This window comes from Glandiceps talaboti, chromosome 2, assembly GCF_964340395.1.
Source record: "Glandiceps talaboti chromosome 2, keGlaTala1.1, whole genome shotgun sequence".
NCBI classification, from domain to species: Eukaryota; Metazoa; Hemichordata; class Enteropneusta; family Spengelidae; genus Glandiceps; species Glandiceps talaboti.
The window spans coordinates 12137120-12157325 of record NC_135550.1 but is presented as its reverse complement, the minus strand read 5'-3'; the positions used below and the strand labels follow the sequence as shown (position 1 = coordinate 12157325).

Below are 20206 nucleotides of genomic sequence, written 5' to 3'. Positions count from 1 at the left end.
GAACCCGTCAACGCAAAAAAATTATTATTCCAATTTCATGCAGCCCCAATAAAAAAATTTAATCATTCTCATGTGACGACGCTACAATTTACAAAAGGATATTTTCTATAAGGACAGTACAATTATATTGAATTTGAATGGAATTTAGTTCAGGGTCTGATAAGGATGCTACTTTATAAGGCACGTAATTAAATTTATCTCTATTAAAAAGTGCACACAAAAAATGAAATGTTGATATCAGTGTGTCATATCTTTGGTGCTGGTTTGATAATTATGAAATGTGATATGTTTGTGCGGTAACTACACTTTAGTCTAATAGATGTGCTATTCCAGTGAAATGAAGATTAAAGGGGTACAAGCTGAGTTTATTATGTCCGTGGGTGCAGTTTTTTCTGTGTACTCAAGAAGTACCCTACTTACTGAAGCATGCATAACCATCACTTGCAATTCACTGAACTCAAACATGGTATTAAGATAAAACTTATAAATGATCCGATGGCATCATTTTTCAAATGTATAAAAATGTGGAGGAAATCCCTACTTTGTGTGGTTCCGATTATGCTCAATTTCACAATAGGTGGGGATAGGTAGATTTTTTATTTTATTTTATTATATACTTTTTTCATGTGTGAGTGTCTAGTTCAGGTTTTCTATTGGTTTCCAAATGGTCTGTGTGCTGTTTATTTCTTCCTATCAGATGTACAGCCATTATAGGTTGGAAGAACAGTTTTATAATGTCTTTTTAAGTTGATGTCAGTTTTTGTATCAACTATTTGTCGCGAGACTTCACAATTTTTGCGATGTTATTATTTTTTTCTCGAATACGTAAAAAAAAAGCAAAGGGTCAGCAGTGAAAAGCTAGGTGGGGTCAGGCAACTGAAACCAAACAATTATTTTTTTAGGCCTTAGTACTACACGACCAGACAGACAGAGAGACAAACAAACAGACAGATAGACAGACAGACAGACAGACAGACATGAAGTGTTAACTTACTTTTTTATCTGCCAACCATTTCTGAGTATCTGTATAGATGCCACGAGTTGGTGGTGTTAACATCTGGGATTAAAAAAAAAAATTCCAACAAGAACAGTTTAAAATTTAAATGATGTGACAGGGGGGAATACAGTGTTGGCACATAGGACTGATGTTCTGAATCAACACTGTTATCACTTCAGCATTAAGGTGTAGTAAAATATACTAGTATGATGAATGTACATTATGTAGAATGGTGGTGTCACAGTTATTGATGGTATACTAGCAGTGTGGATAGTAGGTTTTTTTTGACAGTTGTATTAGCATCCTGAGAATTGCTGAGCAGCTCATAAATTCTGTAATTTAGATATAGTACTGGGCATTGCTTCACAGAACTGCCTGATTTTACTATGATTATATATTATAACCTAGAAAACCCCATAATTTCCCAAATGTTATCTCTGGTCTCTACATAAAGGTGTTACTATCCATCACACACACACACACACACACACACACACACACACACACACACACACACACACACACACACACACACACACACACACACACACACACACACACACACACACACACACACACACACACACACACACACACACACACACACACACACACACACACACACACACACACACACATTTCCAAGCTATCACATCTAGCCTCTGAATGAAAGCCTTACTATCCATCACACGTTCCCAAGCTGTCACCTCTGGTCTCTGCATGAATGACTTAATAGAAATCAAAGCCATACTTTCCAAGCTATTATTATGAAGGTGTTCATATCTGACATGATAAATGAGGTGCAATCTATATGATATACATGTAGCGAGGTAAAAGTCACAATATGAATATATCTTGATTTCACACCCAGTGATTGCTAAACTTGCAGCTATCTTACACCAATATGAATAACAATTTACGTTATCAGTGTTTGAAATATGTACAACTTTTAAGTCAAGGTGAAAATAAATTCCTGAGGAATAACTGTCATGCTTGATAAATTGATAGTGTTGATATACAGTGTACCAAACACGGCAAGTCAAATAATAACTTACACTGAATTTATCTTCACTAGTCTTAGACGTGATTCGTGCCAACAGGTCGATTTCTGATCCAATAATATGAAGTGTGTTTTCGCAGTCTGCCTGATGGCGGTGCAATTCTCCTTGAGTTTGCTCTAGGAGTTTATCCAGTGCCACAGTCCTGTAATATAATGTTAATAAAATTGGCTTTTTGTGTCATTTATTATCGCATTACTCAATGAAAGTTGATATAAATAGATGGCGATAAACAACTGCTGTATCAATTCCCACATTAATTATGATACAGATTGTCAGATCAAATTCTGTCAAAATTAACACATGTTTATTTCATGAAAGTGACACACATTACGCCAACCCTTTTTTCTGTGTGTACACTGTGGGCTAAACGTATCCATTATTTAGAAAAGTATGAGACTGACCACTTGGAATGAGGCAGAGTTGACACATTTTACTATAATTGTTGTATTAGTTCTCACATTAATTATAAGACGGATTGGATTGTCAGATCAATTTCTGTAAAAATTATTAGATGTTTATTTCATGAAAGTGACACACGTTAAGCTAACCTTTCCCAATTCCTTGTGTACACTGCAGGCTAAACATACCCATGATTTAGAAGGCACAAAACTGAGGAAATGAGACACACCGGACACAATTTACAATAATTGGAGTGCTAACTTTACAATTCTCAATACCCTTGATAGTGTTCTGTTTCATGCTAAAGGCTCAAAATACAACACTGGTTTATTCTCACTCTCAGGGGGTGTTACAGTAGTGTATACAATGTACATGTATATAGCGCATGTCAATGTACAATATTTTACCCACAACTCTCTCTGATTTGTACTCTCACACATAAGATTCTTCACTGGTCAATTCAGACAAATCTCATTGCAGAGTTTTGTGTAAACATTTTTGTCATTTTCAAAATCATACATTTGTCACTGATGAGTTTCTGAATACTCATTTTCATCGGTTAATACATCAGTTGTAAAAGTAAAAATTTTTATAAATTTTTCTTTCTTGACAGACACAAAGAATATTTGCAAAAAAGTAAGGAAAATATGTGCACTTGTTATGACTTCACACACACACACACACACACACACACACACACACACACACACACACACACACACACACACACACAAACTAACATTTCTGACATTTTACCTATTTTCTCCCTCTTCAGCACGTTGAATATTTTCTTCAAATCCTTGCTTGAGACGTTCGTACTTCTTCTTTAATCTATTATTTTCATCTTGAGTTTTGGCTAAGTCTTCTCCCACTTTCTCCATTTCACTTTTCATTTTCTCACCTTGCCTTCTTAAAGCCTTCACTGTACACTTATCATCAGCTCTCTGCATCTACAAGTCACCAAAAAAAAAACACCACAGCACACATACACATTATCGTATATGACCTGATTTTCATGTTTGGAAAAAAGCTTTTGACATGTCACGTCAACTTGTTAGTCAAATATTTTTATTCGTGACTAAAAAGTGAAATAACTACTATGTAGAATCAGATAGCAAGTCTCACTGGGAGGTGAATATCTATCATTTTATATATACAATGGTTTTTTTCCAGGTGCCAGGTCTCTGTGGGAAGAGGATTACTATCTTCTAAGTGATAATATTTGTTTGGTTCAATGTCTTAATGGAGAGGGAATATCGAGTAGGATTCCTGTATTTGTTTTTCAGTTTCTCCTGACCTGACCTGACCTGACTGACTCTATATCAGGATTCATACACTTTTAAAAGTCAGATGAAATTCCAGGAGTTTTTGATCAGTTTCCAAGGATCAACTTCAGTCTTTTCCCCATACAGCAAAATAAAAAAAAGGTTTGTTTCTGATAACATGACTTCAGAAAATAGGGTAGGTAGGTCGGGATTTTATTTTATTTTACTTAACATGTAATTTTTTTTTTTTATTACTTCAACCCCAAGATAAGAGACTCGATGGTCACAATACTTCCGTGAGAGTTTTGTATGCAAAAGAAGTAAATGAAGACAATTTATAAGTAAAGTACACAAAGACATTATGAAGCCTGTACTGTTATAGTCTAAAAAGACCTGGTTTCTCTCGGGAATAAGATTTTTTTAACAAAGTGACTACAGATGAGACAAAGGCATGAAGGTGTACACGGAAATACAAGTAAATTGTTACCATTTTACATTTTTGCATGCAAAAAGAAGCTCAATAAACAAACTTCATTCGTTTAGGCCAAAAACCCCTCCCTCTAAATGAACATTCACAAGTGCGACGTTGACACGTTTATATATGATGTCACGATGTTGAAAATTGTAGTGGTCACATCACTATGATTGATGCCATGTAAAAACATAGTAAAAAACACTAAAATATTAGTGGCAACCATTGCATTAGCAGTAAATTTGAATAAACTTATCAAGATCTCAATAATGAATACAGAACCTGTTATCATTGAAGGTGTTGAAAGTTTTCTAAATTTGGTTCGAACTTTAAGAAGTACGAAAATGAAGTTCAGCAACTGCATTGATGCCAGACCCATGTCCCCCCTAACGAACGAAGTTCATTTTAATATTAAGCTTGTATGATATTGTGTGTTCGTCCCTAAATAGGGTCGGTCACCCTTATCTATGTGTTAGCTTTTCTCTTCAATACCTTAATGGTCTGAATTTCCGCTTCCAATTCGGCATTTTCACGTTTCATTTTGTGAGCGACATCCTGAATACTCTGTTCTTCTCTGGCCTGCAAATCAACACATACAAAATCATTTATCTATCAGACAACAGGTTTCTACAGCATCAGCTATCTATTTGTATGTATTGTATGAGTTACCAGTGTATATTTGAACCCAAAGATTTAGAGAAATATTTTTTATAAAGGCCCATGGTTCAATCCCAAGTTCTTGCATTAAGCTTTATCTTATCAGTGATGTCCTAAGGATTAGGATCATTCTTTTGTTCTGGACTGCCTTTATCCATAGCTCTGCCAAACTACTATTTTTCCTTGTAAATTTTACACCTAATCTACCATGAGACAAGGAAGACAGGCAAGTCAAAGTCAAGATAATGATATAAATATTTACATGACATAATTTTAACTTGAGGGGGGGGGGGGGGGGGCTTGAAAGAAAATAGGGAGCACCAAATTAAATTTGACAACAAATGCTGCAAAATATGACATGTATCCCTTGTACACTTTCTGTAAAATTTGTAAACTGGGTAGGAGAAAAAAAAAATCATTTTCCAAAGAAACATTTTGATCAATCATGAGTGATATGTTTGCTGCACGTGGTAACTAAATCCACAAAATGTCCTCTGTATGTGTTTACACAAGCATTTGATTGTAGAACTAATCAATCCACCAGGGGAAATGTCAAGAGTCTAGTCCATTCATTTCCTTGCAATGACAGCGGTAATTTGCACTTAGATAAAGTTCATGAAATGTAACACTATATTCAATTTGACGATTTGTTATGTGTTACTGACAATGTCAAATAAATATATTGGGGTTCATCACCCTGTTTTAATCCAAGCATAGACTCTTTAAGTTCACATTGAGGTATGTGCTCCATGGCTCAAATCACTCACGTACAAGTATAAGATCTATATGCTAACGCCGTATTTCGTGATAGCGCCCTCAGTGGTGGCTTTAAGAAAGTGTGTCAGTTTTATTTGCTCGCAGTCCAACTTAAACTGTCTAATATCATGGCTGCACTTCACCATTTTGTCTTTTATCCTGATTCTCTTTTAATAAGATGTGTTACAAACATCATCTCTGTGATACAAGGATTTCTCCATTCAACTCAAGGGTAGTTTATATATATTTCATGCTGTATATAAACTTACTTTGACATGTTGTAATTCTCTTCTCAACTCTGATACTGTGTTGCTGTGTATTTCTTGCTCCTGTAAGAATCAGTTGTTTTAAATTAGACAATGGTCGAAATTACATACCAGCTAACACGTACATATGACAGTAAACTATTGGTTATTATGGTATTCTTGTCCTGTATATGTTTTGTACCCCGTACAATTTCAAGCTTGACAACGTGTATTGTGATCATTGAGATATTCCTGCCCTTCATATTATATCACAAGTACAGCACATTGTAGTATTCATCATGTGCAGTACATCGACGTATTCTTACCCCCAAACATAATGTATAAATGTGGTATTCTTACATAGCATACTGTATATTAGAGTATTCCTATCCTGCAGTATTCCTACCCTGTATATCATGGTATTCCTACCATGTATATTTTGGTATTCCTATCTGGCAGATCATGTTATTCCTAGTACCCAGGCAACATACTGTATACTGTGGTATTCTTTACCCAGCATACTGTATATTAGAGTATTCCTATCCTGCAGTATTCCTACCCTGTATATCATGGTATTCCTACCATGTATATTTTGGTCTTCCTATTTTGCAGATCACGGTATTCCTAGTACCCACCCAGCATACTGTATATTAGAGTATTCCTATCCTGCATACTCAATATCATGGTATTCCTACCCAGCATATCATGGTTTTCCTACTGGGTACCCTGTATATTTTGGTATTCCTACAATGTACACCATTCATGGTATTCATACCATGTATATTTTGGTATTCCTACAAGGTACACCATTCGTGTAATCCTACCCAGCATACTCTATATTGTGGTATTCATACCCTGTATATAGTTGTATTCCTACAATGTACACCATTCATGGTATTCCTACCATGTATATTTTGGTATTCCTACAATGTACACCATTCGTGTAATCCTACCCAGCATACTCTATATTGTGGTATTCCTACCCAGCATACTCTATAGTGTGGTATTCATACCCTGTATATAGTTGTATTCCTACAATGTACACCATTCATGGTATTCCTACCATGTATATTTTGGTATTCCTACAATGTACACCATTCATGGTATTCCTACCCAGCATACTCTATATTGTGGTATTCCTACCCAGCATACTCTATAGTGTGGTATTCCTACCTTGCATATAGTTGTATTCCTACTAACATTGTCATACAACCCTTCTCTGTACATAGTTCTGAACTATTCCCATATCCTACCTGTTTAACTTCTCTGACAAGTTTTGTCATTTCATCTCTGGTTACATTTTCCTGTTCCCTCAGTTGCTTCAGTCTGCTTTCCAAGTCTTGCCTTGCAGACATTTCTTCAGCCAGTCGGCTAGTCAGTTCAGCCTTCTGTACACTCACTTCTCTCATTTCAACCTACCAATGTAAAAAAACAAAAAACTACCCCATCAAGATGAAAGTCTTTTTACAGGTAGTGACACTTACTGGCAAACTTCATACAAACTATGAGAGACCACTGCAACTCTAAGATTTTGAACACACAGTAGTAAATATATAACTTCAGATGGCAAGATCTAGCATGACAACAATAAAAAATTGAGTTGAAATGGCAGTATTTTGTCAAATTTCTTGAAATGCAGCCATATGACATATTCAAGTTATCCAAAAGACAAAAGATTATACAGTTTGGCCACTAGGGGTGCTGTGCAGAAGCAACTTTTGAACCAGAACAGTTGTTTTAACCACATTTTGCTGACAGGTTCATGTAATGCCGATTGCCATGCAGGGCTCGAAATTAACTTTTCTCCCTGGTAGCCCCTGTGGGCTACCATTCATAAAGGTCAGTAGCCCCATGACCTTCACTGGTAGCCCCATATATTTGTGTACATAGTTGTCATACAACAGTGGTTTACCAACACTGAATGTGGACTATAATGTCTGTTTAACAATGTAAAAATGGTTGATAATAAAGTTACGAATTTCTGTTGTAATGATAGGACAAACGTCTCAAGTATCTATGATTACTCATATGGCATAAACTATGAACACATCATGACCATTCATCTACTTGACTGCTTGACCATTTTACACCAGTCCATCAAAAGACCTTGTTTCGATGTCATATACCATCAGCCTCATCTATTATGTACTGATTGTCGTCGCATGAAATTCGAGTTTCGTAATTCCCAGTCTGTATATTCGTTCATTTGAAACCATGCATTTCCTAAAATGTTTTACATTAAAATCCGAAATGTGAATGAACGCATCGACTTCGGCTATGATTCCATCACCACTCGAGCCGAGGATTACGGAAATGACAAAATTGACATCGTACCGAAAATGGGTGAACGGGTCCTGCTGTCAGTAACCAACAACTTCGTGTCAAGTACTAACAACGTAAGGAAGTGCTTCACGGTTTAAAACGCATGTTTTTTCATCAATGTTTGCGGAATTGTTATCACGAAATGTACCCTGGAAGTATCTGAATTAGCTGACATCGCAGCACATGGTGCATCCAGGGTGTGACGTCATAACATCGTTGTCAAATATAAATATTCATGAGAGAATAATATGTAGCGATGTAGACGTCAAACACATCGCATCCTGCATACACATTGGTAAGACGCGTTGACGTTCGATGTTCAGCGGGAACGTATTGTGTTGGTTATATTAGCGACACGACGAAGGCCTGACATGTCAGCTTACTGTTTATGTCGGTAGCCCAAGTGGGCTACCAAATACGAAAAGTAGTAGCCCTGTGTCAACATTTGGTAGCCAAATGACACGGGACTACCGTTAATTTCGAGCCCTGCCATGTGGTTTTAGCTCTCAATTTTCCTCGTGTAAACCATTTCCTCTGTGAAATGGGAGATACATACACTATTACAGGGTAGTGGACTCCGGACACTTCAACCTTATAACCATTATTCTTTGCAGTATAAAATATGAATGTACTAGAGATTATTTGCACCGGTGCGCATGCATACTAGAGGTATTTGCACTGCAGTGCAATACCAAAACATAATTGCATACCTGCACGCAAATGATGCAAATGAGGACGATATCGTTCATTCTACATGAAAGCGCATGATCACAGTGTCATTTTTACAGAAATTTGTTGTTTTGGATTGTAATAATAACAGAACCCCATGCCATGTGAGTGCCAGTGTGCATACTCAGGTGTATTTGCACTCATGCTTGCAGTGTTTTCTGCTACACTTTCACTCACAACACTCATGAAAGTACTGCCGCAGAGAACACTGCAAGCACTTGTGCAAATACTGTGAGTATGCCACACTGGCACTTGCTTGTCATGTGGTTCTGTCATATACACAAGCACCACTAGTACACAACTACAAAATTCACTACTACTGGACTGTAAATTCATTAATATCGCATCAGAAATGCACCTCAGATATAAACTGTTAAAAACTTTATCCGTTACTTTGTATAAGAAAACTCCAACCTATTCTCAAGTAAAATCAAGAAAAAAAATCAGGGCTAGCGGTCACTGTACAAATTTTTGAAATGGAGGTCAAAATGTTGACAAATTACAAAGTGTCATTTTTACAGAAATTTGTTTTTTTGGATTGTAATAATAACAGAACCCCATGCCGCGTCAGTGCCAGACATTTTAGGAGAAAGTACAAAAGTTGATTAATACTTACATGTAGTTGATTAACCTGGTCTTGAGATTGTTGAAATGTACTTTTCATACTTGACATTTCTTCTGCTATGTACATTTTTTCCTCTTTTAAAGATGCTTGTCTTGCCATTTGTGTTTGTAATTCATTGTCCAACTAACAAGTTAAATGATGTACAAAAAAGACAAACTATTATGAAATGGCACAAAATGAGTTTATAATCTTTTTACTCAAGTGAAAATACTTAAATAAAAACCACATTCCAGTATAATAATGTTCATGTCAATGCATGTCACCAGTACGTATGTCATAATATCACTAGTGTGTGCACACTCCAGTGCAAGTAATAACCAGTATGTATGGCATAATATCACTAGTGTGTGCACACTCTAGTGCAAGTAATAACCAGTATGTATGGCATAATATCACTAGTGTGTGCACACTCCAGTGCAAGATAACATTACAACTGTCTTCTGGCATTGTTAGAACAGTTGATTGCATAGTACGGATTTCCAGAACATTTTTTGATACTTATAATAAATTATGTCATTGGATCGTTTGTAAATTACATCTCGATACCAGGTTTCAGTTCAGTCAATTTGCATATGGTGGCCAAGTGTGCTCCAGTAAGTAGAATACTGTTAGTACCTTTTAAATATGCTGCAAAAACTATGCCCAAATACGTATAAACTCAGCTTTTTTATGCCCCTTTAACAAACATCCATTGATGAGTAATAAAACACTAGCTAATTATTTATGGGTGGTTTGCTATGGTGTTTACAGTTATTTACAATAAGTTAATCATTCAACATCTGGATGTACTGATGCTAAAACATTCAACATAGTCATACACATGTATGTTTCAACAGTGGCGATTCAGGTTTCGGCTTACTGAGATAGAGTAGACGCAAACTAAAACTACAATGTTGTGACATGTTGATATAAGCTATTGAATGGACATTAGTTTAATTTCATTTACGAGTAGTGTTACGTTTCTGAGAACTTCCATTTCTATAATCTTGCAGTGTACATTTTTGGGGACTACAATATTTACACTATCTTGATTGACAGGGTGATTATATCCACATAACACTGGTACTGCTATCACCAACTTGTTTAATCTACCACATCAAACAACAACTTTTAGTTTGTATCTATATTACTCAGCTAAAACCTTGATGTAATACTTGCAAAACCACCTAAAGCATAGTAGATCAATTGTTTGTTCAGAAGTATGCATACAATAATTCCCTAATACTGTTCTGTTTGGCGACTATTATGTAATTAATATATTTTGTGTATTGTATGGTCATTTACCTTCTCCATGAATGCTCTGGTATCCCTGAGTTCTTTCTCAAGATCCATCTTCATTGATTTCATTTCATTCACTTCAATGTCTTTCATTCTAAGCTGTTCATCTTGCTGTGCTCTTATGGCCTGGTAGAGACAAAACACACACACAAAAAAAAGTTATATTTCTTGGGTGTATCAATATTCACGTTGGAGAACAAAGTTCCTCAAGTTTCAAGAATATTCTACAGAATTGTTTTTATATGAAGCAATTCATCTTTCTGAGTTCTTGTGGCTTAAGTAAGAACAGTTACATTTCTAGCTACACCCCCCCCCCCCCCCCACTTTATCTCAACACTATCAAAGACCACCTTGTCTTGTCAAGTACTAAATTATTGTAAACACAGCTGAGTAACAAACAGGGCTTAACTTGACAAATTGCAGTCTTTCACTCTTTACCTGAATAAATACAATTTTGGGGAAAGGATTTTACAGATTCGGTCAATGAACTGAAGTCTGCTTGAGGCAGGGTGATGCCAGTTGGAGGCGAATATGGGGGGCTGTATGAAGTATGGTCCCCAAGACTGAAAGTTTGAAATACCACGACTAGACCGAAGCACCCACATGAGACAAGAAAGTTTACCTACCAATGCCTCGTTGAGTTCTCTGTGTAGACTCTCTAGTCTCTGTACATTTGTACTTGAACTACTCTTGTTGATTTCATTCTCCCTGGCTAATTTCTCATTTCTTGCCATCAGCTGTTCACCACTGTGTTTATATCGATCAACATCCTTGTCTAACTTTTTGCATTTCTGTTTCCATCTGTGAAAGACACAAGAAAGACATAATGATGAATTATATCTCAGGGGTAATAACAGGCTGTATGATAACATTTACTGCACAACAGGAAAGTTATTTCATGACTTTACATCACATGCATGATTACCGAGAAACACTGAGCTGAAAATTGTTCATGATTCCTAAGTGCTTATTACCTTCAATCATGAATATTCATGTTCTACCTATGACACATGCATGTTTGTTGACTCCTACTAGACGATGTGTCTCCATGACAAGGACCTAAACTATACACTGAATGAGGAAAAAGTTTCAGACTCAATAAGTCGGTATGTAGGCACTACATGAGCGGCGTTTTTAAAGGGAAAAGCTCCAGGTTGTTTCAATTATAACAATGTTGCATAGACTATACTTTTCATACAACCCAGATCTTGGTTGTAAGATAACTGGACACCTTCCACTGTAACTCACAAACTTATCATAATTAACTATGCAAGTGACTTACTGTCTGACTGTTTCCTGGGCCTTCATTTTCATTTCGTCCTTCTTTTTTTCGGCATCCTCTAGAAATCTTTGTGTATCTCTGAGTTTATCTGCTAACATATCGGCTTCTCTGTTGGTTTCACGTAAGCGTTTCTGTGTTTCTTCTAACTGTGCCATGGCAAGCTGTCTTTGTCTGTCACTATCTTCATACTTGTCTGTAACATCTTTGAGTTGGTTTATAAGTTTGGCTTGGTATTTCTCTTTGGACTCTAAATCATGACTCAATGCCTGTTACAGGAATTCAAATAAAATTGTTACAACTTCTCCATTTCAAGAACTTTTCATAGTGCACTTTGACACGTGTACATGTATGCAGTGTTATATTTAGCTAGCTTGAAGACTTAAAGGAAACAGTTGATGAATACTGTTTCTGTTAAAGTGGTCATATGGATAAGAAATGGGTATTTCTCTTGTGTGTGTTAATGTGTCAGTATGTAGTAAAACAAAAAACGACAAAAAAAATCGCACACAAGTTCCACACACTATGTCCCTTTAAATAAAATTTTTTCCAGTTTATGTAAAATATTTTGTGACTTTACCTCCATGTGGTCAGAGAGTTGTACTCTTTGTCTTTCACTCTTTTCAAGTTCACGTTTTGTATCATCCAATTCTCTTATACCACTAGATCTTGTCAGCTGTGATTTCAAATGTTCTATTTCTCGTTCTAATTTCTGTTTCTCCACATCTTGCTTGTGTCTTTCCTCTGAATCAAAGAAGAAAGTAATAGTAATTATAGTAACTGTTAAATTGTAGACACTGTGTGTGTCCTCATCTACATGTAGCAACTCATAGTAACAAGGCCCCGTAGGTCACTCATATTTGCCTTGCCTGAATGAAGAAAAATATTGGGAATACTGTTACCAAAGAGTGATTGATAGGAATATTGTTTCCTTGATACACACATATAGATACATCATTCAGTGATTTCACTGTTCATGAGAGACAGGAAAAGACTTTTACAGCCTGTCTAGCAATAGAATACAAAGCCAAGATGTGGACAAGTGACACTGTACTTAGTCAGTACTCTGACAATACATGTATACTGTCTTATCTATGTGTACATGTAACTGTAATGTTGTATAATATCTGTAACTTGTATCTATAATACTCTAGTCATACATATTTCAACACTGGATTCATTTTAACTGAAAACATGCAAAAAAAACATGTTTTTTTCCCTGCTGGAATAGTCCCACTAACAATTCATGTATATTATATAAATTAACTTGCATTGAAAATAAAGGATACACTGGTATATATACCTTCTTTGTCTGGAAGAAACTGTAGTATTCATGCGTACAGATGAGTCATATTTCTATATTGTGAAAGGTGTCAACAACAGTTGCACTGAATATGACATTATTTACAAGTAGTGTCTACTTTCCCCTTGCATTGCCAACCAAATTAATCCTATTTCGTTCTCTATAGGGAGCATTTGTTTTTACACAAGTAAGTACAAATTGGGAGAAAAAGAGGAATAAAGTATGCCCAACACTTCTTAAATTGCAATTCCACCAAATGTTTTATGTGCCCAAATGATCACAATTACAGCTAGTTTTGTAAATACTTTGAATTGAAGTGTCTAGTCATTCAAGTAAAGCTAAGTAAAAAGTAAACGACGAGTAACTGTACCAGTTTCCTGACAAAATCTTTGTGTAAAGTCAAAACATAAAACAAACCTTGCAGTTTTCTTTCCCTTCTAGCCTGTCTACTCAAGGGCAAGCCTTCTTCTTCTAAGACACTTGCATATTCTGATATTTGGTCCTTCATTTGAGTCTTGGAATGGTCTGATCTTGATAGCTGGTCATGAAGATCTTCAATCTATAAAGAAATCACTTTGACGTGTCACACACAACTACTGGTTTTTGTTGTATTTTTAAAATAGAAATCCTACTTTTTGTCTAAGAATAGACTAAATCTAAACCCAGCTGTCATGTATCCTTCTCTGAATTTTGATAAGTCATGTGATAATATTATATAATACAGATGTCTGAAACAATAATTTCAACTAAAAACCTCATCTTCTATGTTTAAGTTAAAAACACGTCGAAGCTTTTGAACTGGTTTAAACATATAAAGATATACAAGAAATTTGACAATGTAGGGTGCCTTTTGATCATATTTGGTAAAGTAATCACAAAACATATCAAGTTCATATCTTTGCAAGGCATTGCTACATGTTACTGATGCATAGAAAAATAATCAGTGGATACATATATGCAGGCGTACACAGATGAATGGATAGATGGATGGTTGGATGGATGGATGGGAGGGTGGATGGATGGATGGATGGATGGATGGATGTAATTTCACTATTCTAGTAGACTGTAAGATATGCTGTGTCATTCTGCCCTCGTTGGCCTTGTCTTGAAACTGATAGGCCAATAGGGCACCCCGACACACTATCTTACAGACAAACATTCAATAGTGTGCCACTTTGTTAGTACGGGTAAGTGTATTGAACCATTTACAAAGTCATTGACAAATCATAACTTACTTGCTGTTTGAGAGCATTTCTGCTGCCTTCAGACTGATCAAGTTTTCTCTTTGTTGTCTCAAATTCTGTATACATATGTTGTCTGTCAGCTTCACTCTTCATTAACCGGTCTCTCAGCTGCCTTTCTTCATCTGCTGTTTGTGATCTTAATGCCTAGATGAAACACAAAATGAAATCATTCCAACTTGATTCTAATACCTAAATGTCTTACTCAGTTCTAATAAAGTTAGTAAGTTCATCTTACTAATAGTTCATCTTTGACAACACCACTTCTCTATTTACTAGTTCTATAAAATGACATCTACAATTATTTACATGTATTATACCACGCACAAGCCAAGTTGTATGCATTTGAACAGAAAAAAAGAAATTTTTACCCTGGTCACTGTACATGTACATCATGACAATGCATGTCTATGTCATTCATTCTGCAATGCATGAAATATCAGTCAAAATACTCCATCCACTACTATTTTCCTTCTCATTTTTTTCTTAATCTTGCATTAATATAATTGTATCATACCCCAATAGTCTTCTTTGTTCAGCTGGAAAATACTTATGACATGCATGTAACAGTTTTATCACTACTTGTCTTTCACTCGACAAGGCCCCTTATGTCACTCATATATTTCTCAGCTGAACAAAGAAAATATCGAGGAAAAACAAGCTGTGGATGTCATAAAGCAGGAAAACAATCAAAACAGAAGCTAAAACGCTGAAACTTTCTCAAAACAAAACTGCTTTTGTCTTTCATTTCCAAGATTTGTCATCTGAAGAATATGGGGTAAATACAGTATCTGTGTGGTGTGGTGTAGCTAATGGACAGCTTTGTGATGTCAAATTTATTACATAATGTATTCAACTTCATACTTGTCTTAGGAGTATTCCACATAGCACACGTTCTAGTTTTCACTGACCTGTACAACTTCTGTTGATATCATACTTGTAGAATCCACAGGTTCTCTGACTTTCCGTGACATTCTCTGTGTTTTCATTTCCTCTTCTATCTCCTTCAACCTCTTCTCCACCCTACTAGACACCTTTGTGAAAAAGACAAAAATCACATTTGATATTTTTTTGATCAGTTAGGGACAGAGAATCCCAAATCTTGGTGGATCACATGAAATTGGCATGTGTCAGTGGCATACCAAATTTACTGAGAGAACACACTGTTAAAAGACCAAGAGAGATAACGTCACATCGTTAATAAAACAATTTCATGACAGAGTGTGAGATAACAAGGTTGCAAAATTAAGTGACATGCATATGTACCACATAGTGATGTCTGACATTTGTGCCAGGTTTGGTTGAAATTGAATTGTGGGTGTCTAAGACATGGCTGTCTACAGTCAGACAGACATATGCATAATGCACAGACAGACAGACATGGGTCCAATCTATAGCCCTCTCTGAGCTGTGGCTTATAACTCCAGGGATACTTTACTCACCGACTCTTCCGGTACTCTGCTACGTCTCATGCTCTCTGTTATGTCGGTGAATACTCTTCTATTATCATAATCTAACTGTTTCCTTCTGTCTATTTCTCGCTCTAAGTCTTCTCCAATTCTTATTTGGTCGCTGCTTAGATCTCGCAAAGTTTGGTGAATATCATGCAACTAGAGAAAATTCAACAAATGGTTTCCGTTAAAATTTTGTAAAGGCTCATGTATATCATGTAACTATAGTTAATTCAAAATATGGTTGCCATTTAAATCTTACAATTTTTGGTAAATATCATGAATGTAATTAGGGAGAATTATTATTCAAATTTCATTTTAATCTCGCAATGTTTCGTGGATATCATGATATGTCACTCAAAAGAAACCCAAATATTAGAAATGATATCAAGACAATATATACAATCTATATAATCTCAGAGAACTGAATCCCCTCACCTCTTCTGGCTCTGCCTCAAATCTAACCGATGAAGATTTCTTTTTTCGTCGTCTTCTTGTATAGTCTCCTACTTCCTGCTGAGTGAACACAGAAAACAACAAAGGTGACTTTTAAAAATGTGACTAAATTCATCTTCCACAAACCACTGAAACATTTGTGCCCTATCCAAGTATATCCATAATGTATAATATATAATATATAACAGAAGTGGATTTATAATGCTTAACTAGGGCCTTCTTTTCACAAGTCAGACAGCATTACTGTACAATGTGTTTGTACCTTAGCCAATCTCAATCAAGCATACATACATCCATACCTTCCAAGCCTACTTCCCCAAACAATACAACAGAAGCCAGTTAAGTTGAAAGACATTGTTGTCTAGCTTGACAAAAATCTTATTAACATTGCCATCATCTGATACAAAAAAAAATGTTGGATTTTCATCCTGCCTGAAAAAGTCTAAACACATGATCTGGCAATCATGTCATGTGATCTGCTAAGATACTGGTAATCCAGACAAAAGGATATGTAGCAATGTCGGTATGATTTTTCTCCAGCCAAACAGTGCAACATTTCATTTGAAGTCAACTGACTTCCATTGTCACAGATTAAAAAGGTACGGATTCCCCAAGTATCAACACTAAATGTAAACCATCTAGTGTCTTACCCCATAGTCTCTGAGTGGAGACGTTGGTCGGTATCTCCTACTCGGACCCTCTTCTTCAAGATCACTAGATCGAAGGGGTCTAGAGTCCCTAAGGACACCTCGTTGTAATCTTTCTTCTCTCAATCTATCACTTGAACGAGCTAGATTTTCCCGGAGCTGGAAAAAGGTTGGAGAGAATTTTATGAGATGATGCATTGGTAAATTGTACACAAAGACTTGAAAGAGAACAATGTTCTGTCTATCAATAATACAAAAAGATAACAGAAAATAAAATCATTTTAGTAAGATTTTACACACACTGCACACAGACACACAGCCACGCACATACATACACACACACACACACACACACACACACACACACACACATATATAGACTGTACACAATGGGCCAAACAACTCCAAATTAAATGTTATCAAATGGTGCACTTTTTAAAATGGGTCAGAGAAGCCAATTCATTAAACAAGTAATATAAACAACCTATACACTACACTAATTAAACGCCTGAAATAAACAAACGTGTATAGTCATACCTATTTCAAGGAATTCACTCATTACTAAATATAGAAGTCACAGTGCAACATTCATTAAAATGCTTTTAATAGAAGTGCCATACTCATTATGCAACCAAGACCATCATTGTGTCTAAAGTGAGTCTACATCATTATACGTGAATCAACTGTTGTTGTTTTGTTCAAAACACCGCTCAGTGAGAGCCTGGGCGCCTATTCATGAGTCTGTAGTAATTGCATGAATGTAACTGCAACATTGTTTAAGTGGTACTAAAGTGATAATCAATCAAGATTACCAGACACAAAACTTTCAATACCAGAAACATTAGGTATTATTATCTAAGACAATGAATGAACACAATGTTTAAAACATCATTCAAAAAAAAATATCTTCATCCAAATAAACCACCACCTGTGAGAGTTACATAGTAATTTTCTGTGCACATCAAGTACAAAAATATGCTGAAAATATTTCAATGGCACTTTCAAAAAACTGACGACTTCATAACGATGTTGTATAGACGATACATTGTACTTTACACAAAACAGTGATTATGGTTGTAATATTTTGATAGATGTGCCACACATATAATAATGATCAGATAGAAATACCACACTTATGATAATAGTAAGTTTAATGAAAATGCCACACTCTTTCATGCTGCTGTGCCTGAGTACAATGTAGAAAGTGATAAAGCCAGTACAGTGCAGCTACAGTGTACAGTTTTGATGATTGATGAACTCAACTGATGCCATGGTGATGATCTCTCAATGGGTAAACTCAGCTTTATAATCTTCCTGGCCTGGACACTTTGTAGTGAGAACAACTTCTAGTTGTGAAATTTGCGATATACTAGTATAGAGATCCTCACCCTGTTTATGGCAGTGCTCTGGGAGTCTGACGCATCACGGTATCGGCCTAACATGCGATCTACTTCACGTATATTACGTTTTGTATCCTAGATGCAAAAGGTGAAAAGAGAAGCGCAAGGTGTTGAAACAAACAAAGATCAATCGTGCTCACTCATTACTGTTACCTTATGAAGGGTGATTTTACATATTCTTGTTAGAAGACATACACACAAACAATTGTACACTATAAATGTTTTATAAATCAAAAATGTTTGGTTTTGCAAATCAGCAGTCATCTACATGTAACTAACAATGAGTAACTTGGCTGACTAATGACTAACTTACACTTCTTTCATCTTTAGCATACTATAATTCTAAAGAGGTTACACAGAGCAAGTGACTGATACATGGGCGTATAGAACTATTGGCATACATGCATTATGGCAATTAAGCTACATGAATGTTCACATTGGAAAAATAACTGCATTGTTGCAGCTACATGTACTATGTAGTATGATTGTAAGATACAGAGTTTCAGGGTGCCCTCATTCGCATACCCATGATCTCACATCTGTAGAGCTGTTAAGGGTGACACCGTGGGAGAACACAACATATCTCAGTGTAGATGTATGTACCTATATGATGGAAATGTAAACCTCTCATTCTCTATGCAATAAATATAAAGTTATTAGCAGTATGAGTCTGTGATATTATATGTTATTTATTGGTGTGGAATTTATATTGCAGTAGTTGTCAATTCACACATGCACACTTCAGAGTCCTACGTAGTCTGAAAGGTCCAGCCATTGGTCCACTTATGTAACCACTCGCTACCCGGCGGTAACCCCATTTCAGGCATGAGAGAGTGTGTTATAGAAGCGGAAGCAACACCTGAATCTTTCAGGCTAGGTCCTACATTATGAAAGCCAAATGTACATAGGGAATATATTTAGTATTGGCATCATGTTTGTAAACACACAACTCACTTGCACATGTGTGTATCAGACAACAAATGAAAGTTGTGATCAGGCAATGTATGCATTATCATTTTGAAAGTAAAACATGAAGTAAGTTGTATTATTTAACCGTTGGGGTCTCGTATCTATTATACAACACATAAGCCAAGTTGTATTGCATTCAAACAAAAACACAGGAATTATCTCCTGGTCTGACAATGCCGAATGTGTTCGACTTGGCTTGTGTGAGGTATAATCCAATTAATGGTGTGGAATTTAGCATACATGGTTGTTATCAGAATTGTGAGTAGGAAACAGGATTATCGGAGAAGAACTTACACGTAAAGTTGTATTCAGTGTGGAGACGGTGTCCTGGGTCAAGGCAGAATCAGACAAGTTCTGTTGACCTCTAGGTGATAATGGTGGTGTTGGAAGTCTTCGTGAAGCTCTACTACGTGATGGAAATGGATGATCATAACCCTCCGAGTCAGAGGACATATCAGATCACTATAGACCCTGGTCTTGTTAGTGTTACTTCATTGAAATGTGGTGTGCAGAATGCAGGTTAATTCTACAAAATAAACAACAACAATCGGGATATAGATTATAGAAAGTTAGCAAGTGAGTACTGCAACCACAGACAGTGTTCTCCACTGTCTATGCTACAACCAACATGGTAACTGTACTTTTGTGCAAATG

General features: G+C 36.1%; 1 protein-coding gene across 1 annotated transcript in view; it reads right to left on the bottom strand.

The window, feature by feature from the left end:
- LOC144453511 (uncharacterized) overlaps nucleotides 1-20005 on the bottom strand; it is a 30426-nt gene extending 10421 nt beyond the window's left edge. The window contains exons 1-19 of the mRNA XM_078144823.1: nucleotides 19847-20005; nucleotides 18572-18658; nucleotides 17187-17342; nucleotides 16519-16593; nucleotides 16072-16239; nucleotides 15541-15663; nucleotides 14624-14776; nucleotides 13806-13947; nucleotides 12666-12829; nucleotides 12089-12354; nucleotides 11433-11607; nucleotides 10813-10932; nucleotides 9520-9651; nucleotides 7106-7267; nucleotides 5877-5936; nucleotides 4687-4773; nucleotides 3214-3407; nucleotides 2053-2200; nucleotides 995-1057 (exon numbers count right to left, since the gene is read on the bottom strand). Of these exons, the coding sequence (XP_078000949.1) occupies nucleotides 995-1057; nucleotides 2053-2200; nucleotides 3214-3407; nucleotides 4687-4773; nucleotides 5877-5936; nucleotides 7106-7267; nucleotides 9520-9651; nucleotides 10813-10932; nucleotides 11433-11607; nucleotides 12089-12354; nucleotides 12666-12829; nucleotides 13806-13947; nucleotides 14624-14776; nucleotides 15541-15663; nucleotides 16072-16239; nucleotides 16519-16593; nucleotides 17187-17342; nucleotides 18572-18658; nucleotides 19847-20005 (2634 nt within the window). The remainder of the gene's footprint in view (nucleotides 1-994; nucleotides 1058-2052; nucleotides 2201-3213; nucleotides 3408-4686; nucleotides 4774-5876; nucleotides 5937-7105; nucleotides 7268-9519; nucleotides 9652-10812; nucleotides 10933-11432; nucleotides 11608-12088; nucleotides 12355-12665; nucleotides 12830-13805; nucleotides 13948-14623; nucleotides 14777-15540; nucleotides 15664-16071; nucleotides 16240-16518; nucleotides 16594-17186; nucleotides 17343-18571; nucleotides 18659-19846) is intronic.
- Between the last annotated feature and the right edge of the window lie 201 nt (nucleotides 20006-20206).